Below are 24,191 nucleotides of genomic sequence, written 5' to 3'. Positions count from 1 at the left end.
ACAGAGTACAAAATAGACTTCGTAGCCTAGTGGGGGATGCCCTTTTCTCTTTCCTGCAACCTTTCTCCCACAGAAGGGACGTTATGAGCTTGTCATTGTTTTATCGTTACTTCACTGGCAAGTGCTCTTCTGAGCTCCAATCTCTGCGCCCCCCAACCAATCTTTCATGAAAAACACCCGTCTAGTTGAAACTACTGTCAATAATTTTCCCCATTCTTTATCTGTGCCTAAATCAAAACGTAGATTCCATGAACAAAGCTTCTTTCTTAGAACTGCACACCTGTGGAACTCTGTTCCGTCTGCCTGCTTCCCTCCTGACTACAACTTGGATGTCTTCAAGTCCAACATAAACAAGTTCCTGTTGAACTGCCCCCTTAAGTAAGACACTTTATCAGATCTCCATTACTAGCGATTACTACGTTAGTATCTCATTGATTACTGTACACGCAATAACCCTTATCACCGAGTGGCCTCCGGGCCTTGATAAGTGGTGACTTCCTTGTAAAAAAAAAAAAAAAAAAAAAATTAAAACTTATTCATATAAACAAATCACATAAACTTCAATAATGCAAACAGTTCTAAACCAATCTTTGTCAAATTTTGATTATTTTCCACATTGATTCAAACCCCTAAATTCTCAACCACTTTTAACGGATATTAATCGAGATATCTGGAATTTATAGGAAATGGACGATCTGCAGTTATTATACTGATTGAAATATTAATTTAAAGCCTCTGAAAATTGATGGATATCATTTTTTCTCACCAGACTATACGTACAATCTGTATTAAAACATGGAAACAATGTGAAAATACTGAAAGCCGAAAAATAACAAGATTATTGAATGAGGGATTGTTAACTTTGAGGTATCAATGAATTTACTTGAAAGATTAAAAAGATATGCTGCAAATGTAGATGATTTAGGATTGAGAATCAAATGAAAAGGCATGAACATAAACTAAAGTGAGTTACAGCAAAACACTCAATTTTGATTAGATCGCATGAGATGATGTTGAGGGGTAACGAAAGGATGGTTCCTTCTAAGTTATTTATGTTAGCCTATTCTTCAAATCTTTTTGGTGGGTGTAGTTATTAATTAAGTGTGTCGGTTTTTAGTAAGCATAGTTATTAATTTGCGATGTATCGGGACTGCAACTGTTAATGATGCGCTACACCGGGGACCAACATGAATTGGCTTTATGAGCGCCTCTCCATCGCTACTATTTGATGAAATGCCTTGAGTCTGCGCTTAGCCTGCCAAGCCACCAGGACATTCAATGGAACTTCTTGATAATTGCATGTTGGTTTTGGGAAGGGTCATTTTATTAATTATTATTTGCCTCCCCCTTTTTCTTCTAAATTTTTTTTAATTAACTGTTATTTAATATTTTTTTTTTTTTTTACATTTCTGTTACATGGATATTGGACATTTTCCCATTTGGATTAGTAGTTCTCTCCCTTATTTGTTATTTAATTTTAGTGCATATGATTTTAATTTAATTTGTTGAATAAATTTACAAATTATTTTAAGAAAAAAAAAAAAAGGGGGTAAAAATTTCGGATATCTTGAAAGAATCAAAGGTCTTGGTTACAGACTTGTTTGCAAAACATTATCCTATAGATTATTAAATATCGTTTTGTGGAACTAGCATTAAGTAAAGGGAAATAACTCTAAAACACGAGATAACTTTTTAATGCCTTTGCTTATTTCGAACAATTTAATAGAAAGAAAATGTACATATTTAAATTAATATATGCAAAAGCTTTTTTAATCTATCGCTAATTATATTAACCTCAAAACAGGCTGTGTTTATTTCATTCTATGATACAATATAAATTGTTTAATAGCACACACACACATATATATACTAGCAGACAGCCCAGCATTGCCCGATCATAAAATACGCTTAAATATGATATTTTGATTCATGCAGATTTTGTATTTATTATTATATCATATTGAACTCAATATGATATAATAAATAATAATAATAATAGCAATGATTTATAAAGTTAAAAAAAAAAAATGACTGATGTGCGACCACCGAAAATCAAAACGTTTAGCTTACAATTTACTTTTTCCTTTCATTAATGTCTGACCTATGAAGGCATGTTTGCTGCAAGGCTAAAAATTAAAACATAAAACCAATAGCACATGCATATTCGTAGTACTGTCGTTTGATCTTCACCCGGCAAATTCTATTTCTTTAATTTTCACACTTTTGCACCAATTCTCCTCGGCTAAAACCCAAATATAAAGTTTTGCATGGGTTCGAATACCCTATATATTAAGTTTCATGTCTGTAGACATGGAAAACTGACAGAGGAGTTTGGTAGGCAAAATTTTTTAAACAAATCTATAAATGCATACATAAAATATATAGGATGAGGTTTGTATTTACTATAACTTTTTTACGCAAATATTACGCAAGTATAAATCATGTAGAATATCTGCATGAATATAATTACATGTAATAGTTAAAGATGATTGACCCATAAGAAAATAGAAAAAATTAATAGGAAATTAATTAAAATGAATGTTTAAAAGAATATGCAATAAAAATACTTAGTCAAAATATATATATATATATATCTTTATGAGAGTGACAAAATTTTAATATAATAAAGAAAAAATGGACTATATTTACATGTTTAATCGACTAAAATATGAATAAAGAGAAAAAACAGTATATATATATATATGTGTGTGTATACTGTTTTTTTTATATATGCATATATATATATATATATATATATATATAATTGAATAAAATAAATGAGTCGATTAAAAGAGAATCATGAGGTGTAATTATTAAAACCTGAAACGTTTTTTGTCAGACGACTTTTTCAAGGATGTTATGTTTGAAAATGTTTGTAGAAATTATAGACAGCAAGAGAGGGATAGGGGGGGGGGTCTAAATATGATCAATTTTCTTTTTTTTATTATATATATATACTAGCATGGGTGCCCGGCGTTGCCCGGGTATTTGGAGGTGTATGTTAAGCAAAAAAAAAAAAGTGGTAAATTTTTTAAAAATTTGACACCTATTATTACCCCTTAAAATTTATTGTTTTGGGCTCACATCGAGTTATTAAGTTAGATCCATGCCCAAGGAACCTATATCTAAAATTTAAAGTGTGTAGACCTAAAATTGTCGGAGGAGTTTGGTAGATTTCTCAAAGGTCAAAGATATGAGCATTTCAGTATTGAATTTGTTTACCAGTATAGATAAATCCATATATATATATCATCTTTTTGGGCAATTTTATAAATCTCAGCAACTATTGATAAGAATTTAACAAATAAAGGCTCAATTGAAAGGTAATGACTTCAATTGTGTAGTGGGCTATGTGACATTTGCTTTTAAGATCGCATATTAAGGTGATCATCCATCATTCAGAGCCTATTTTTGACACTTTTTACAGCCATAAAATGTTTCAATCATAGCCATTTGTTTTCTTAGTTTTGCATATGAATTACAAAATATTTGATATTTCCCCAAAACCTCTGACCTTGATGGAGGGGAGACTAAAACTTTCTGCTATTGTTTCAAATGATCTAAAATAACAAGAGGAGACTTGATTCCAAATATTTCTCATATGTTATATCTTCCCTCTGTGATTTTCATACATAAAGTAAATTTCACAGTGTATAAGGATTATTTGATACTGGTTCATAATCATACCCCATTTCCAAAAGAGTGGATATATAAGAAAAGAATGGAGAAATATTTGGAATCCAGTCTTCCCTTGCTGTTTTTTTTTTTTTTTTTTTTTTTTACATGGGGGTGACCACTTATCAAGGCCAAAAGGCCACTCAGGGATAAGGTTTATTGCGTGTACATCAATAAGATAGTATTGTAGTAATCATTAGTATTGCGGGTTTTGATAGAGTGTCTTACTTAAGGAGGCGGTTTGTCAGGAGTTTGTTTATGTTGGACTTGAAGACGTCCAAGTTGTAGTCAGGTGGGAAACAGGCAAGCAGCAGAGAGTTCCACTGGCGTGCAGTTCTAAGAAAGAAGCTTTGCTCATGGAATCTACGTTTGGATTTAGGCACAGATAAAGAGTGGGGAAAATTATTGACAGTAGTTTCAGCTAGACGGGTGTTTCTCGTGCTGTTATTTCAGATCATTTGAAATCATAGCAGCAAATTTTAGTCTCCCTCTCCATCAAGGCCAGAGGTTTTGAGGAAATATATATTACATAAACAGTTGTCTTTTAAATCTATGATACAGAAGATTATGTATTTTTATGAAAATCAAGCTTTCTCTAATTTTATTATTTTATCGGAGTTTCTCTTGTCCTTTAGAATGTAAAAAAAAAAGAAAAAGAAAAAAAAGAAAGAAAGAAAAAAAAGAAAGTGCTTCTTTTCGTATGATATAAGTAACTTTATCTTCAGCTCCAAATTATTTTTTTGCTCGTTTTTGTCAATTTTTTTCCTGAACTCCAAATCTAGACTGGCAGTAACAAAGGACACGTGCAAGTGATGAATGTATCAACGGGTCAGTGTTGTAAGGTAATATTTCACTAGACATCATTAAACGTTAACGACTCATTTCATGGCAAGTGCTCGTCTGAGCTCCAGTCTATGTTCCCCTTTTGCATTTGTAACATAATGAGTACATACACATAATTACAAAATCTTTTAATTGTACCCTTATTTAAAAAAATATTTTTTCTTTTTGTATAATTAAAAAAAGAAAAATTATGTAATCATTATCCAATTATATTAGAAAAATGCGAGCATGAAAAGTAATATGGTTATTCTTAAACATGGAAAAGTAAACGACTAGTCATTAAAACTGGAAAAGAAAAGGACAAGATATTCTAGTAAAAAGTATTAATTTATAACTTAAAATATTGCAGCATTAAGAATTGATTATATAATGTTATAAATTGAATTAAAAAAAATTCTTAATGCTACAATATTTTAAGTTATAAATTTATTATATTTTTTACTAGAATATCTTTTCCTTTTCTTTTCCAGTTTTAACAATTAGTCCTATACTTTTCCATGTTTAAGCTTAACCATATTACTTTTCATGTTTGCATTTTTCTATTGTTATCCATGATTTTTCCAGGCTTTCAATAAATTCACTTATTCTTTGTTTAATTTCAGGCTTATTTTTTTGCCCCCATAAACATAACATATACATATGTAATAACAATGTACGGCACTCGTCTGTTTTTGATAAAATCCCCCCAAATATCTACCTTTCATTCTTTCATTTTGTCTGTTTCACTTGTTACTTCTTGTTTTGCAACAGCAGTGAATTGGTTACAACAGTAGTCGCTGAAGTGACGTGGTTGCTATGGAAACCAATCATAAAAAGCGCTGCTCACCTCCTTACATTTTTTTACGATTTTGACACCAGTAAATTCATAACTTTTGTTTTACTGAACAAAATTGAACATTTTTTTTCACAATATAGCTGAGAAGGTGATCTATAAACTGTAGTAATTGTTTGAAATTTGGTCGAAAAATGAGTAAGCGGTGAAGCTTTAAAGCAGTTCTAAATGACTAAAACTGTCACTTAACCATATATTCAAGCACCACCATGTTTGAATGATAATAGCATCAACTGGCAGACATTTTTTTCATCGCCTGGCAGCCATTTTTAAAAAAAAAATTTTTTTTATACCCCATCTACTTTTTGTATGAAACAGTCTTTCTAAGTCTAGTTATAAGATTGTTAGTTTGTTTTTTTACAAAAGAGTAAAATATTAAGAATAAACACAGGCTAAACTTGCATTTAACGTTTTATTTCAAAATAGCCTTTTTTCATTAAATTTTCATTATGGAACCAGCAAATCAAAGTTAGCTGCTTACAAAAAAAAAAAAAAATTTTTTTTTAAATCATTGGCTTCTGTTTATAAACTTAAATTTAAAAAAAAATAAAATGTAAAATGTTTGTAGTTATTGAGAAGCAATGGTGTTTCTTGTTAGTTCCTTGAAATGGTGGAATGTTTTTTTTTGGTACGTTTTATTTACAAAGAAATCCTTTTTATTCTATCTATCCTGTCTTCAAAGTATTTTTATTTTATCAATGGCAGGGAGGTACAGGCAAAGCAGCTGGGCGAGTGTTGACAATGGCCTTTGACTCAAATGGAAGGATTCTATGGTCCGGTGATGATAAAGGGTTTATTTTCTCCTTCCTCTTTGATTTAGCTACTGGGAAATTAGTCAAAGGCAAAAGGTTTGTAAAGTTTCTTTGAATTTTAACAATTTCATTTGTCTTATTCTGTTTGTTAGTAATTTTATTTTATTTGTATTTTTTGGAATGGTTATGGGTATCACTACGTCTTTGACATTGTTTTCTCCTTTAGTGTTAATTTTACTAATTCCTCCACCATCTTATTTATGTGGACTTCCAACATCTACTACCCCTCTATCAGTTGTGTAAGCACATTGCCCTTGTCTAATGTCAGCTATGTGATCTGCTATCACAGCCAGCTGTTCAACTTATGGGGATTCATCTTGTACAGTGATTGCTATTAGCTTGGTGCAAAAATGTCGTTTATCGTTTTTTTTTTGACATGAAGTTGAACATCAAAAGATGACATTATTTTTGCACCAACCTAATACCTTATAGTGTGTTGGCATCCGGTGGAGGAAAACATGTTGGACGATACTCTTCTCTATCGACCCTCTGCTAACTTTTGTTGGCGCTTTAGAAGTTGTGACAATGTGTTGTCTGTCAGAGTCTCCTGTTCTAACTACTATGAAGTACGCTTTAGTGTTAGCCTCCATCAGTCTAGAAGACTATGGGGTTGAACACTGTAGAGGTGATTGAACACTGTCTTCTGCTGCTGAATAAGTCTATTGTTGATCTACATTGTCGGTTGCAGATACCGCAGGTGAAGGTTGGTGCATCATATTGGTGGTTTGTTGAATTTTGTTGACTGGCCTTCCTGAATAGTCTTTTGGTTTTCGCCCATTCTGTGATGGACCTTTCACTTTAGTTACCATTTGTCTCCAGATGTTGCAGACTTTAGCTTTAGAGACCGTTAACTCTCAGGAAACATATCATATGGCTTCTCTATGGGAGGGGAGATAATTAATTCTGTTACCTCAGTGTTTACATTTTAAGGCCAGAATGACAGCACATACCAGAACTTATCTTTTTGTTCAGATATAGCTTTCTATCCAAAAAAAAATATAGCCGAACAAAGCAGAGTCATCACGTACAGCCATAGAGTTTAAACTGAACATTGGCAAGGCCATTAAAAAGATATGATTTATTTATTTTCATCCAATTCATGCAACATACTTCCTTCATAAATAATAACAGTAGTAGTAGCTACTGATAACTTGGAAATAATCTGTTTGATGTAGCCATTTAAATCGACCAATCGCAATGCAGATGTCAAATTTGAGTTGGAAAAGAAGACGAATGGCCATATTTAAAGCGAATGTTTTAATTTAAAAATATTTTAAATAGATTGTTGCATTTTTGGATCTCACAACAAAATAGGAGTTTGTTTTTATTTTTTAAATAAATTTACTTATGAATTCCAAGTTTTAACATTTTACTGGTTTTAAATCTATAGTTTTAACTAAAAAATGCTATTTGTGTCTCAATGTCTTTTTAAAGAAAATAAATTAATTTTAAACTTAGACGTTCTTCGTGATGATCCCCCCCCCCAGCTATGCACGTTCTAAGTTCAGGGTCACCACTGTTATTTATTTTTGTTACCTTTCCCACTCCTTAATGGAAAAAAAGTATTTATTAAACTTAACGTTATGAGGGCACACAGAATAAGGGAAAAATTTGATCAAATACAATATGCGCATTTCATTCACATATCAACAAACGTAGACTTGTAACTCAACATAAAAGAAACATACGATAAGAGGACTTGTTATCTATCACTCATGGTGACCTTTACCATACATGGTAGGTTTCAAATCTAACACAAAGTTTCTTTCTATTTAGCCACATGGAATCCTGTCCCAGTATGGTGAACTCTCCTCTGGGTGTCTCTATTTAAAGGAGAAATATCACTTGCATCCTTAACAACTGTTGTCATTCTCCCTACCAATTATCTATATAATATTCTGCATGTTCTTTCCTTAGTCTGTACGTTACACTTTGAAAAAGATCAAATATAATTTTTGAAGGACAAACTGCTTTAAAAAAAAGGCCAAATTCATTAAATCTGACTTGCAACCCTGAACAAGAATACGAGAATGACCTCTTGATGTAACCTCGTTTTCAAATATCATTATAATAATATATGATCATTGTTGTAATCGTGTGAGAAAGAAACTCCTAATAATTTCGATGTGCAGCCGGTCTTCACTGAAGAAAGTCAGTGAAGCATTACGTAAAAAAGGAAACATTCGAAAGAAACAGGGTAAACAAAAAGAACATTGTCTGCCACGAGGTGCTGGACTGAAGGAGTAAATTAAAGATTGTCTCTTACATTTTAATATTTGAACTGAACTATGTAGCACAATATTACTTTCTGAGTATTTATAGGTACTTATTAATTTGTCTCAATTGGGTCAGTTCTATATTTAAAATACAGTGGACACTATTTTCATTGAAATGTTAATAAACTCATATTTGCTACATATTATTTTTTTTATTGGGGGGGGGGGCAAAAACTAACTTTTTGCGCTATCCAGAAAAATATCAGCTTTATCAAAACATATTTGTTGCTTAAATATATTTCCCATTCCGTGGAATTTCCACGGGTCATGCTAGTTTAAAGTATTTGAGTTACTGTACTCCTTCTGGTTGTTATTTTCACAATGTTTTGTCCAATGAAACTTTTGACCTTCTTCAGATGTATTTTTTTTTTTTTTGGGACAGAACAAGCTATCTGTTGCACCACAGGCCAAGGAGGTCGAAGGTTCAATCCTCGCTACAAGCATTACTAACTAAATTTAGAATAAAACATTACTTAACACTTCTACCTGATTATGGCTAATAGAATGAGAATAATCTACCCCAATGCATTAAATGAAGGGTTCAATTTAGATTCACTTGAAGGAGGTTGGAGGCTACATTGACCAAAATATTACAAAAATAACAATCAGGATGAGAAAGTAGTTTGAATAATCCAAATAATATGAGGGTTGTTCCAGAAGTAAAGTCTCCTACTTTTTTTTTTAACTCAAAAAGTTAAAGAGTTATAAAGATGGGAGCTACCATTAAAACGAGTGACCTTTTGTGTCCTGGAATTTATTTTTCTACGTAGTCACAACCATTCTCACTGCAATTTTGTGAGGAATTCAGTGACATATCTCTGCTTCTGATGTATGTTCATGACAGGGGTTGCTTTCCTCTAGTCTCACACCGTCAATATATGTAACAGAAAGATGAAACTTTCAGGTCATGAATGTATAAGATCAGTCATCATAACAACGCAATTTTCAATCCCTCTGATCCATTCGGGTGGAATAAAAAAATAGGAAGCATTACTTTTGGAATGCCCTTCATATAAAATTAATTTTGTAAGAAAACAATTGCTGCTTCTCAACTTTTTTTGTAATGTAAAATCTAATTTGTTTTTATAAAGCTTTAACCAATTTTTTTTTTTCAAAGGATTTTATGTTTAGGAAATGCGCATTAAAATCCTGGTTGTTGTTTTTCAGGATCACTGTTTGTGAAAACCGAACTGTGACGTGTATATCAGCCAGAAGTTGGATCAACCGAGAAGCCAGAGATCCATCTTTACTTGTGAATTGTGCAGTCAATTATTTATTCTTATTCAGGTAAATCAATGATTTTTTTATTATTGTTTTTTATTAAGTTGTTTTTTTTATTTAGTTGTTTTATACCTTATATTTTTTTTATTAAAATGATTTAATTTTATTATAATGTAAAAACCTAGCGCCCCTCTAATACTAAATTGTTAGAGACAATGACTGAAAAAAAAGTTAGAAAAGGAACAGAGATGGGGATGATGAAATAAAGTAACTCCATGCACATGTCAGTGGTGAAACGATCTTCAAACCTTGCCCACTGATCTATATATCTATATAATTATAAAACTCAGATCAGCTTGCTTGGGCATTTAAACCAGCCATCCGTTTTGTGACTTCCGGTTTCAAAAAAATTTGTCTGCTTACCTATTTCATGGCCGCCCTGTCTTACGCCCAATATTAAAAGCCACTGCTGCTATTCAAAGCATACACAAGATCAACAATATTTTTTTTTTAAACTTATTTTAATGTGTTTTCCTTACAAATAAATGTAATTTAACCCCGTTGAATGAAAAAAAAACTGATTTAAATATAAATATACAATATATAAGTATAATCATATTTATAACAATATTTACTGCTTTTAGTAGTGCTCCTGTGGATTTTGATGATTTATTTTTTTTCAGGCCTTACTTAAAAATTATTTTCTCTTCAAGGAAAGGGGAAGTATAGCTTTAGTAGGGCCTCCTTCATTTTAAGTAATGCTGGCTCTGGAGGCTTCCTGAGTTTTATTTTTTTCACTCAGCACTTAAAAAAAATGTTTTCTCAAAGACAATATAATCTCCAAATCGCTTTTTATTTTGAACATTTTTCATCTTACCCTTTAAGAGCCAACGGGTAGACTAGTATATATATATAACAGGCCCATACGGCACCCTTCATACAGGGTGTCTCTAATCCTGTCAAACTGCACTTGGTATGACAGGTGCTCTTCTGATCGTACGTTGTCCCATCACAAGTTGGCCTATTGATCATCTTCACACATTGTGTTTCCATGGTGGGGCGCTTCGCTTCTCGACCGAATCGTCTCCTATTCTGTGTAATCTCCAGGTTCATTAATCTCTCTGCCGGTCCCTGCAGCTTGCTGCAAAATGAAGAGTCCTCACCACAAACAGAATTCTGGTCTATAACAATAACAACTATTTATTAAGTTTATAACTTCCTAACGGCTACTGTCTAAATTGAGGTAACTGACTATAGCAATGAACGATGTATGACCAAACAAGTAAAGTCACAGATTTTCCATTAACACAGGCTAGTTAACATCATAACATCAGGCCTTGTGGGCCCCCAAGTTGGTAGCACTTGACCAGCCCAGCTGTTCAGTTTGCTGGCTATGACTGTAATAGTTTTAGAATTCCTTTTTCTGAATCCACCTTTTTTCCTCACCTCTCCGTTGGAGATTGGTTAAAAACATCCTTTCTCTCTTCCTCTCAGAGTCTCCCTTTGTCTCATCCACTCAACACCTCTGTCTCTTTTTCCTGGGAGGGGGGAGTGGTTGCTCACACTGATATCTATTGGCAGTTCCCTGGATTTCTTTGCCCAGCACTGTGTGCAGCCCTTATCAGCAAATGCCCCTTCCAATAGAAACATCTCCTTTGACATCGCGGAGATAATTCCAATTCTGTCCCCATTTTTTTGAGACAATATACCATCTGGTTTGCCTGTAACAAGCCCATAATGACAGCTTGGCGGTTGGTCCTATTTTGCTAGCTAAGTCATTGCATTTTTCTGCACTCCTCCACCCCATCCTGTTTGGTCCAACACCCCCATCCCTTCACTGCAATATGCACCTCGCTGCATGCATTCATGACACCATAGGGTCATATATATATATATATATATATATATATATATATATATATATATATATATCTCCTTCCTTTGTACTATTCGTACAATAAACCTTATTGTTGTTCGATTAATTATTCCACCTTAGATTTATTATTCACTTATATCGAAACCTATGGTATAACAAATTTGTAATATATTTTATTAATCTTCCTCTTTTTTTTTTAATTTATACAGAAAAAAAAATTTTCTTATAGAAATATTTAAATGATCATGAATTTTAAATAAACTTTTATTTTAACAATTAGTAAAATAAATTTGTAACTTAGGAATTGTATAAGAAATTAACTTTTCAGTTCAGTGAACTAAACAAATAGATTTTAATGAAATATAAACTTTAATTTTCTTATTAAATTTCTTTTTTATTTATATTAATAAATGGTACTTGTACAGTTTAATCAAGACATTTAAAAATGGAAATATCAAAAAAAGGTTATATTGTACGTATCCGTTTTGAACTGAAGATCTCCAGAAAAAAAATTTCACTTAATTTGATCGAGTAGTTATTATGTTTTTTACAGCGGAAAAGCACGTTGAAATTAGACATCTTTGAATGTTTTTTTAATTTTTAGAACATGCCACAGGGAGATAACTCAGCTTAAAGCGCCTACACTCCCTCCCCATCTTTAATACTAGCTTTTTTTTCCTAAAAATCAAACCTTTTTCCTAAAAATCAAACCTTTTTCTCGGTATCATAATAAACTGTTTTTTCGCTGTAAAAAAAAACAAACTACTTGATGAAATTAAGTGAAATTTTTTTTCCGGAGAACTTCATTCCATAACTGATACATACAATATAAACGTTTTTCGATATTTTCATTTTTTAATGTCTTGATTAAACTGTACAAGTACCTAATAAATTAAAGTAAGCAAATTTTAATGTGAAATACGGGTGTTCAAAAAGTCACTGAAAGGTTGAAAATCTTTGTCATTTTACCATTAATTATTTTTTTATTTCTCTATTTCAGATATTTTACAAATAATATTTTAGAAATTAATTATCGCACCCAATGCTTTGGCAATAACATTATCTCTCACTACGGCAATGTTAACTGGCCACCATGTTCCCCAGACTTGACTAGCACTGACTTTTTCTTGTGGGGATATCTTAAAGAAAGAGTCTGTTAACAAACCTCAAACCCCGCAAGAATTGAAGGAAAACATCAGGAATGAAATAAGGGAGTTAAATCGCAATCCATAGATTCTGCAATCTGTTATGAATAATGTTTTGGAAAGAGCACAAATATGCAAAGCTAACAATGGCAACACTTAAGACATTATTTTTCATAAATAAAGGTTGTTTGAATTTTGTATTTTTTGTTTTTAATTTCCCAATGTTTTACTCAGCTTGTGTTAAAATTAAAAAAAGTAAAGAATCTGTTTAAGTTTAAAACCTGTCAGTGATTTTTTGGACATCCTGTATATACTTTAATATTCTTATTCAGTTTCTGTTTTATTTGTATCTTTTGTAGTATTGTTTCTGAAGATGGTGGCCTTCAATTAAAGAGAAAGTTTCCCATCAAACACAGAACGGCTCACGTCAAAAGTACTTTCTGTCCACTCATGTCTTTTCGACAAGGAGCCTGTGTCAGTAAGTAGAAGAGCAACATTTATGATTTTCAGTTTTCAGAAGTTTTGTGTAATCCCAAAAAAAATCACAGAAGTTTTGGGTTTCATTAATATTTATTTACAAGTACATGTATGTGTGTGTGTGTGTGTATATATATATATATATATATATATATATATATATATAAAAGTGAATGTGTGTGTGTCTGTGTCCATTTTTCTACGCAATAACTCTGTCAATTTTCAGTCTACAGACTCGAAATTTGATATACAGAGTATTGAGATTTGGGAAAATCTTTGTAATCTGTTTTCGGCCAGAAATTTGGCTGTTAAGGGGTCAAAGTTCAACGAGTTGACCTTTGAGAACTCTACCAAACTCCTCTGCCAATTTTGGGTCTAAACACTTGAAATTTTAGATATTGGACATGGATCTAACTTAATAACTTGATTTGAGCCCAAAACAATAAATGTTAAGGGGTCATAATAGGGGTCAAAGTTAAAAAGAATTGACCATTTTTTTTTTTTTTTTGTTCAGCATACACATACAAATACTTGGGCAAAGCCGGGCTGAAATGCTAGTATATATATATATATATATATATATATATATATATATATATATATATGAACGTCTGTGTCTTAATTCACGTTAGCTTTTATTTATTTTGTTGAGTTGAATCATATTGTGTCGAATAAATTTACCTCATGAATTCACGTTCTTATTAAAGTGAAAGCTCCCCCCCCAAAAAAAAAGTCAGAACTTTAGACAATTCTTGACACAAATTTTGCATAAATCTGTTTTTTTCCTTCTTCACTTGCACGTGGCACTCTTTCGAAAATATATAAATAGATAAATAATAAAAAATAAGAACATTACTTGTTATGTCAAAAGAAGGAAAAAATCCTGCTCACGTGATTACATGTCTTTTTAAAAACATTTACATAACCTTTTTATTTTTATTTATATATCTGTTTAAGCTTTTCTTTGTCAGTGTACTAGAAGGAATTCAGTTGATTACAGCCCTTTCTGCGTGTTCTTTACATTACAATAGTACAACCCTGAATCCGACGGCGCAATACTACACCGTTCAATACTGTAAAACTGAAACGAAGCTGTTCTGCTTGAAAAGGACGCCATTTTCTTCTTATTCATATTTATATCGATTCTTTGCTTTAAAAAACTAAAGTAATTACGTGTTTACTTTTTTAATATCCCATTTTGCTGTTTCGGATTATTTTACTAAAGTAAGTAAAGCTTCATTATTTTTCAAAACTGTTTTTGTTTCTTTGTTTTTCGATATTTCGTCGATATTATTTAGTAAGAGTGTTTAGCAGAAAAGCCAACAAACGACAACCGAAAAGTAAATATACAAGAAATAAATGTTACCATAGTTAATAAAAGTTCAGTTCATGTTTTTTTTGTTTTGAAATAGTTTTTAATGCTCTTTACTTGAAATAATTTCAGCGAACCGAAATTAAAACGAAATTTGAAGCGATAACTACTTAAATGAATTTTTATATAAACTACACATGCCATAATCGAATATTCCTCAAGCACAAAATAACGGAAAACATTAAAATATGTTTATAAATATTCCTTACGTTGATGGAACTCGCTTAAATTATTAACACAGAATGTTCAGATACCCCTCCTTCAAATTGAAAACGGAGCTCTCCATTTTGATTTTTTTTTAAACTTGTTTGTGAATTAATAATACCATAAAAGTAACTTTTATTGACTATGGTAACATTTATTCCTTGTATATATATATATATATATATATATATATATATATATATATATATATTATATATATAACATTTTCTTTTTGTAAGGATACATCATTTTGTTGGTCACTCTTGGCTACGAATGGAAACAAAGTTGATATAAAAAAATATATTTTCGCGAAAATTATCTTTACTTTCATCATATTTTGCTTAGGGTAAAATTTTTGAGTATCAAAACCTATCTCTTTACAACCCTCTCCTTTTCATAACCTATCATACTTTCATCAATCACAGTCTGTAAGCTGTTTTTTTTAACCCAGTCAATGACATGTACTTCTGCTACTATATATATATATGTATAGAGAAAATAAAAAGGAACAAACCGTATTATGTGTTCATCAACGTTTCGTCTTTATTTCGAGACTTCCTCTGGATGAATGAGATTAAGAAACAAAAAATACCAGTACAAAATATTTGAAAATGTTTCACGTGCACAGTGTGACGCAGTTCTATTTAAGAGAAACGGAAAAAAGACGTTGGAAATTCAAAAAGGAGGGGGAGGGCTGGCGCTGTTAAAGAGAAGAAATTTTAGTGACGTCATATAGTCGTTAATGTAATTTTAAAACTATGAACGCAAGTTAATATTCTTATTGGGAAAAAGAATATTAACTTGCGTTCATAGTTTTAAAATTACATTAATGACTATATGACGTCACTAAAATTTTGTCGGAATACTATTTCCATCATTTTCATCATATATATGTATATATTTACTCTTATAAATTTGTTTTTGCTTTTGTATTGATATTATTATTATTATTAAAAACCGTTTTTTTTCTATTTATTTAAAAAGAAAAAAATACAAAGAGGAATTGTATTCATATGCAAAAGGTCTAGCTAATTTGCATATTCTTTTAAACATTCATTTTAATTGATTCGCTATTAGTTTTTTTTCGGTTTTCTTATTGGATCATCATCTTTAGTTAACTTTTACATGTAATTAAATTCATGCAGATATTCTATATGATTTATACTTCCAAAATATTTGTGTAAAAAGTTATATTATAAACAAACCTCTTTCTACATATATTTATGTATGTGCATATATATTTGTTTAAAAAATTTTGCCTACCAAACTCCTGTCAGTTTTTGGTCTACAGACATGAAACTTAATATATAGGATATTCGAACCCATGCAAAACTTTATATTTGGATTTTAGCTGTGGAAAATCAGTGCGAAAGTGTGAACATTTTTAAAAAATGGAATTTGCCAGGTGAGGTCGAACGATGGCATTACGAATATGCATGTGTAATGTAGTAGCTATTGGTTCATGTTTTAATTTTTAGCCTTGCAGCAAACATGTCTTCATAGGTCAGACATTAACGTCAAAGGAGAAAGTAAATCGTAAGGTAAACGTTTTGATTTCAATTCTCGGTGATAGCGCACAACTTTTTAAATCATTGCTACATATTGGGTCCAATACAATATAATAATGAATGCGAAATCTGCATTAATCAAAATATCATATTTAAGAGTATTTTATGACCAGACAATGCTGGGCGGCCTACTAGTGTGTGTGTATATATACGTAAGCCGTGGTGAAGGCAACCTTTCTAGGAGAAGCAAATCTCTGATTTAAAAAACCATAAAGCGGAAGACCATTACCCGCATTAAGCTGGTCTGCAGTTTAATTTGTTGCTGGCTATCTTGCTCTTGCTTGTTGCTGGATCTCAACATTTTGAACCGAGAGAGAGACTTAGCTGTCGTACAAAGCTAAGACTCTGTAACATCATATTTGTATAGATACTCCCTCAGACATTTGGGCTCATGGATTTTAAATGTCTGAGGGAGTGGCACTCGTCTGATAAGACGTTGCAATAATCATATATATATATATATTCCAGATGTGGTATATGCTTTCCACTTATCTCAGCATTGTTTTCAGTCAGTCATGGGCCTCTCCTTGCCAGTGGACTCAAGCAGTGCAGATTCAGGTGTGGCTGTGGATTGCACAATCCTTGTCTCACAATTACACGCACACTAACTCTTACAGGAGTGTCCATTGTCTTTTGACACTAAATGGAGGTATCACATTGCATATGATTCATTGGATGTTTTACCTCTGAATTATATTAACCTAGAATATATATATATATATATATATATATATATATATATATATAGTTTTAACAAAATCAAGAAATAAATTGATAGCACCAAATAGTGTATTTCATTGTGGCTTACAGTTTAAGTCATCTCATTTTGACTTAAAATTTATTGGTATATGAACGATTACCGAATTTTCAATTATATAAACCCAGTAAAATTCAGAACACTGTAAATAAGACTATATATATATGTATATGTAGCATTGAAAGTTTTTCAACTTTTAAAACTATTAAAGAAATTTTTAATCCTATGTCCTTTATCAGATAACTCCATTTGCTTGTAAGTCAATTTATCTCTTGTAGCTACTGTTATATATATATATATATATATGACAAATTCAGTGACCGAGATTTTATTAATTTTACTCTTCTTTTTTCAAATCCCAAATTTTGGTACATTTTAACGAATATATATATATTGTTTACTGCTTTGAGATATTGTTTTATCATTCTTTGATGCATTATTAGAATCTTTTTTTATTGTGGATATTGGTTTGCGGTTGTAGATTTTTTGACACACACGCACATATATATATATATATATATATATATATATAGCAAAAATGATAATTAGCAAAAACTCGGAGAAAATGCTCAATACTATTGCAGAGTAAATATATATTTTTTTATTACTGTTTTATCTACTTAGTTACACATGTTTCGGTTAATGAATTGTATCAACGACCCAGTAACTTCGTCAGACTTTACAGAAATCTGATTTCTGTAAAGTCTGAAGTTATTGGGTTGTTGATACAATTTGGTAACCGAAACATGTATAACTAAGCAGATACAACAGTAATAATAATAATAATAATATATATATATATATATATATATATATATAATCTTGTCAGATTGTTTACATCAACTCCAAACAACAATCCATCTGACAAATCGCTTCTTGGTTTTGACTAACTTATTTTTGTTTTTTTCTTCCACTATGTTATTTACCCAAATATAATTTAGTTTATTCTCATTTCTTTTTTTGGGTTCGTTAAACTGGGACCATTTTTCATTTATGACCTAAACAGAACCAGTCGCTTGCAAAATTGATAAAAAGAATTTCCTACTTTTTACTACATATTTATAGGTAACTTGGAAAATTTTTTGCTCATTGACCAAAAAAAAAAAAAAAAAATTCAGTTTACTAATAAAAATTTAATAAAATTTCTACTTTTACCTATTACATTTTTTGTTATAGCAATACTTGTCAGTCGAATAAAGATTTACTGATTTTTCAAGGACATGGATGGTTGATCTATCATAATTTAGTTCTATGAGTAGATATAGTAGCCACTGTTTATTTCTCTTAAGGTACACTTTTATTTATTTACACAAGCCTTTCATGAAAACATAAGCCACAGAAAATTTTACATGCTCATAGGAAGTGCACATCGATATTCAACATAGTTTTACAAAAGAAAGAAAAAAATGCAACACCAACTTCAAAACGTTTTTAACAAATCCTGAAATTCCATACATTCTAGGTGAAAAAATTTTTTTTTTTTTTTTTAGGTAGGATTTTTTTTTTTTTTTATATAATTTAATAATAGTAATACTACTAATAATGATATTACCTTTATCGGATTAAAAAAAATTTTTTTCCAAGATGTCGTCACAAAAAGGGGAGTTAACTCTAGATTAGTTCTGACAAATTTACTTTCTTGATTTCATTTATTTGTTAGTCTCTAGATGTAAAATTGTAGGGACATTCTTGGATTCTTTTAAATCTTCTTTCATGAAGAATTTGTTAGAATTGTCTAGAACAAGACTAACAATAAAATGCTTTTTAATTTAAGATTTTATTAACTCAATAGTTTTTAAAATGAATAGAAGATTTGGTTTGAAGATCTCAAAGAATGAAATACAGTTCACATACAGTTGTTGATTCTTAGAGATATCTTTGCGTTGTTTTATTCTTTAGCTCCATCTCTGTAGATAAAGGCAACAATATGTCTCTAAGAGAGTGGAATAAAATTTTTTTAAACGTCATTCTGAAAGTGTTCAAAAACACAATCTGAGAATCCACGACACAACTATGAGCAGTGAATCGAAGTGCCTGAAGGCAAAAGTCCGGGAGCATTCATTGTTTGCCTATAGGTTGAATGTTAGATGACTGTTAATTAAACGAAATGATAAAATAAAATAATCACTGTCCCGTATAATAACTGGATCCTATGAAATATTTAGTAACAGTGTAAACTTGCAGAGGGGAAGTATTGTGCTACCACTTCTAATGATGGTTAGTGTTTCTTCTTGGACTTATTGTAGGAACTGAGTATATTGAATGGAATCGATGGTCGGAAAACACGTTTCAGCTATAGTCAGGTAGCGTAGCCATTTTAGATTAAGGTGTTGCCCCAGTGTTTCCTTTCTATATTGTCTCTTTTGTAGAGGGGAATAATTGCTTCCATTTTATTAATGCAAAAGAAGATAGAAAATAGAGAAAGAGAAATCTTTTTGATGTACCTACTTGTGACAGAACGAAAATATCATATTCCAAAAATCACATAAATTAAGTAGTTTTATTCCTATAAAGGAAATTATTTTCTAAATGATTAAAACTATTTATGAAATAATTGTAGGCATAATAAGGCTGATCTCGCAAGTTTGAATTATCGTTGAGTTATCTCCTTTTCTTCAAAGTGACAACGTAAAACAGTCCCTCGTTATTTACTCCAAAAATTTTATTTTTGTAGTTAAAACTATTTGATTAATTTAATATGGTTTTTGGAATATGACATTTCCATATCATCAAAGCTATGTACATCATATATATATATATAACTATTTATCATTCACAAGCTTTTGACCTTGAAGTAGTATTTTTTTTTTTTTAGTTTCTTACATCAAGTGACTTCATGCCTTGTCTAGAGCAATTTCCATGGAAATTTTTTTTTAAAGTTGAATTTTCAATGACTTTATTTCAAAATCTTGGTTTATGATTTTAATTTGTATTGTAGTAAAAATAATTGAAGCCTTCATTAATGTTATTTCTTATTCCATTTTTTTTTTTTTTGTTTTCAGTTTCTGGCAGTGAAGATATGTGCGTATATTTTTTTGATATTGCCAAAGAAACAAAATCGTGTGTGAACAAACTTCTCGGCCACTCAGCTCCTGTCCTCGACGTGTGTTTCAATTATGACGAGAGTTTATTGGCTTCATGCGACGCTCATGGCATGGTGATCATTTGGAAACGAGAAGGCAAACAAGGCATTCTTTAAAGGACAAAAAAAAAAAAAAAAAAAATACATACGTGACAAAATTTTTACTGCTGTTATAAAATTGTATATATAAAAAAAAATTTCTTTTTTTATGAAAAACCAAAAAAAGCAACAAAAAAAAATGAATAAAAAGAAGAAAGATAGGTTGAAATCTTAAAGTTAAAAAAGATTTATCTTTTTCAATTTAGTGGGGGAGAGGGAGGGAGGGAGAGAGGAAAAGAGAAAGAGAGAAAAAAAAGAAAACTTTCCCCCTTTTTTAAGTCCTCATTAAATGTTTTCCACTGTATTTCACAATGGAGATGTGTAAAAAAAAAAAACGTTTATTTGAAGAAACTGATTCATAAATTAACTTGAACATTTGTGCCAATGGTTTACATTATTTTTCTATGAAATTATTATGATTATTTTATTATTATTATGATTATTATTATGATTATTTTATTATTATGATTATTTTATTATTATGATTATTATTATTTGTTTTTTACAAACATCACCACCAAAACTAGAAATGCTTTATGGGCACTACTGAAAGGTGAAAAAGAAGAGAGTGGGGATATTCATGTTAGACTAACCAATGCAATTAGATGAAATCTATATATCTACTATCAGGCCGTCTGGCATTGCCCGGTCATAAAATACACATGAATACTATTTTTTTTAATTAATGCAGAATTCTTATTATAAACAGAAATACCTTAGGTAATAAATGTAGCATTAAATTCATTAAAAAACAAAAAGAAAAGAAAAAAGATGAAACTAAGACATGTGTATGCAAGTATTATGTCTTTCTAAACAGTTCATTTCTTGTAACAAAAAAAAAAAAAACATACTCGAGCGGAGATCAAAAGCTAAAGACAGCGAGTCAAGTACGATAACCATTAGGCCAGCTTGACATGATCTTTAGAAAGGGTTTTCAAACCAACTTATACTTAACATAAGGAAGTTGTCATGTTTCACGACTGCGCATGCGTGGTCGCAAAACGGTTTAAAAGAGATAAAAATCCAATTCCCCCCCCCCCACGTACAACATTTTGAAATTTACCAACTTTGTCCAGAATTTCCCTTATATTAAAAACAAAAATAAAAATCAGTATGTTGTATGCACATATGACAACATGAAAATATCAAACTCCAAAAATCACGTAAATTGATCAAGTAGTTTTATTTTTATATTATAAAATCAAATTTTATGAGTATCTGAGGTCTGCCATTTTGAAAAAAAAAAAAAAATCTAAAAATACAAAGGGAGATAACTCAACAATAATTGATACTAGATTTATGTTGTAATATGTCTACAAATTTACGTGACTTTTTGGAATATGATTTTTATTTTGTCATATATTATAGAGATAGTTTTTAAATTGTTTCTTTTTTTACAATAAGAGAACTTCTAGGCAAGAACCTTGTTTAACGAACTTGGCAAAATCTATGTTCATTTTATTTTTAATCTTATTTCGATTATGAAGAGTTAATTGAAATGCTGTTTGATTTTGAAGTCTTAGATCTAAAATTGTGTAAAGAAATATGTAAATGTACAAGAAAGTTGTAGCAATGCAGAACACCAAGGTATTGAAGTGTTGTGACGTGTGGACGAAAAACAGACAAATAAACAAAGATTTTATAAATCAGTAAATATATAATTTAATATAAGTAAATATATAATTTAACATAACTGGGATGATAAATGTCTTTACTATTCTGATTATACTAAACATTAAGTCCATATTTACTTATCTATATGTGGTTGATTTTGAAAAATGAGTAAATATACAAAAATTTATAAAACCTTTGTTCATTGCTTTAATATCCAGGTTTCTACATTGCTACAACCTTCTTTCCTATACACTTACATATTTGTCTACCAGTAATGTTTCAAGCAAACTATCTTTCCATTTTATTGTGTAAAGAGTTTTTGTTATTATTTTTTTTTCACTAGTTTCTATCTAAAATATAATTTCTTTTAGTACCAAAAGACAAATTATTTATTGGATGAAAGAATATTTTGAAAGTTTTCTTTTTCTCTCCTTCATTTTTTTTTATTAGTAAAAAAAAACAAAACAAAGTGCTTGTCCAGAATTACCTCTATATTAAAAAACAAACATAAAGAAAGAAATCAGTATGATGTACATACCTATGATTTGGAAACAAATTGTCTTCTAAAATTTATGGAAATCGATCAAGTTGTTGTACTTTAAATAAGAAAATCAAATTTTATGACTAACCAAGAAATCTGTCTTTTGACGCCATCTGGAAAATAGTCTTGTGAAGCAAGGGAAATAACTTAACAATTCAAACAAGATTTGCCCACGAATTTGTATTAATCGCCTACTTATTTCATTTATAAAGATAAAACTACTTGATCAATTTACATGACTTTTGGAATACAATATTTTCTTTCCGTCATGGGTATGTACATGATAGAGATTGTTCTTCATTTTTACTTTTTTAATATAGGGAGGATTCTGGACAATCACCAAAAAATAAACAAAAATATCTACTTAATTTTCTCGTGCACTGAACATTCCAATAGTTGTTTTTCATTTAAAAAAAAATACCTAAACTCATTCCCTCTTATGCAAACAAAACTTTTCAAAACTATACGAAAAGCCCTCCAAGAAAGACACAACCATCAATAAAAATTTCTTACAAATTTGTTTCATTATTGCATCAAGAACTTGTTTGCATCATACTCACAGGATTATGCAACTTACAGGGTGCTTATTTAATATTACACTTGATTTTTAAAATAAATACAGAGAAATTTTTATGATGTACATACGCGTAATGGAATGAAGATATCATATTCCAAAAATCACATAAATTGATGAAGTATTTTTTTTTTTTTTTTTTTCAATTAAGAAAATAAAAGTTTATAAGTTTTTAGCAATCATGATACTAAATTATATTTACTATAAGGCTGACTTTGATATCAATAGTTTGGATTGAATTGTCTCCCCTTTATTTATAAACCATGACTAATCAAAACACTATATCTCCCTTAGTCATAAACTTTGATTTTTTTTTTTTTGTTAAAAAAAACTTAAAAAAAACAAACAAAACTACTTGATCAATTTATATGACTTTTGAAATATGACATCTTTGTTCCATGGTAGGTACATACATCTTAAAGATTTTTCTGTATTTTTTTTTTTTTTTTTTTTTTTTTTTTTTTTTTTTTTTTTTAATTAAGTGTAATTCTAAATAAGCACCATATGTGTGTGTGTATATATATATATATATATATATATATATATATATATATATATATTTGTTTACTGTTTTTTGGGGAAAGAATTCCAACAAAGTGCTCGATTACAAAGAAAAACTTTTTCGATATAAGAGCTTAATATTTATTTATTTAATAGTACAGAAGTTCAGTAAAACATTGGTACCGTCGGTTTCAAGCCCAATATAAAGGGGACCAGTTAATGGTAAAACGTAAATGATGTTAGGCTCTAGACAGAAACAACATGGCTGATGAGAGCCTAACATCATTTACGTTTTACCATTAACTGGTCCCCTTTATGTTGGGCTTGAAACCGACGGTACCAATGTTTTTCTGAACTTCTCTACTATTAAATATATATATATATATGTACACCTGGCATATTTAAATATATGCAATATGTATATTTATGTACATATATTATGTATATACTGCAAGAAAAAATAACTTTTTTTTTTTTTTATAAAACCTCAATTACCAAAAGCTGATTTACTTTTACAATTTGTGACATTTGAATTGGACATGAGATTATTAATCACACAAATATTATACATATCATGAGTTGTTATAATAATAATAATAAAAAAAGAAACATTTGAACATATCTTGTTTAACAAATGAAGAAATTTTAAATCAGATTTTCATTTTGTTTTTATTGTTCTTCTTTGCAGCATCTGGTGACTGAATGTTTGAATATTCACTTTG

General features: G+C 30.2%; 1 protein-coding gene across 3 annotated transcripts in view; it reads left to right on the top strand.

Moving 5' to 3' along the window:
- LOC145280030 (WD repeat-containing protein 13-like) overlaps positions 1-24,124 on the top strand; it is a 443,316-nt gene extending 419,192 nt beyond the window's left edge. For all 3 annotated transcript variants that reach the window (XM_080131693.1, XM_080131690.1, XM_080131691.1), the window contains 5 exons: positions 4,458-4,517; positions 6,056-6,198; positions 9,606-9,725; positions 13,040-13,158; positions 20,061-24,124. In XM_080131693.1, coding sequence (XP_079987819.1) covers positions 4,458-4,517; positions 6,056-6,198; positions 9,606-9,725; positions 13,040-13,158; positions 20,061-20,257 — 639 coding nt within the window. In that variant the 3' untranslated portion in view covers positions 20,258-24,124. The remainder of the gene's footprint in view (positions 1-4,457; positions 4,518-6,055; positions 6,199-9,605; positions 9,726-13,039; positions 13,159-20,060) is intronic.
- The last annotated feature ends 67 nt before the right edge of the window (positions 24,125-24,191 follow it).

This window comes from Euprymna scolopes, chromosome 7 (assembly GCF_053919585.1).
Source record: "Euprymna scolopes isolate OS-2025 chromosome 7, ASM5391958v1, whole genome shotgun sequence".
Classification (NCBI taxonomy): Eukaryota; Metazoa; Mollusca; class Cephalopoda; order Sepiida; family Sepiolidae; genus Euprymna; species Euprymna scolopes.
Note: the sequence above shows the minus strand (reverse complement) of the source record. Positions and strands in the feature narration are given on the sequence as shown.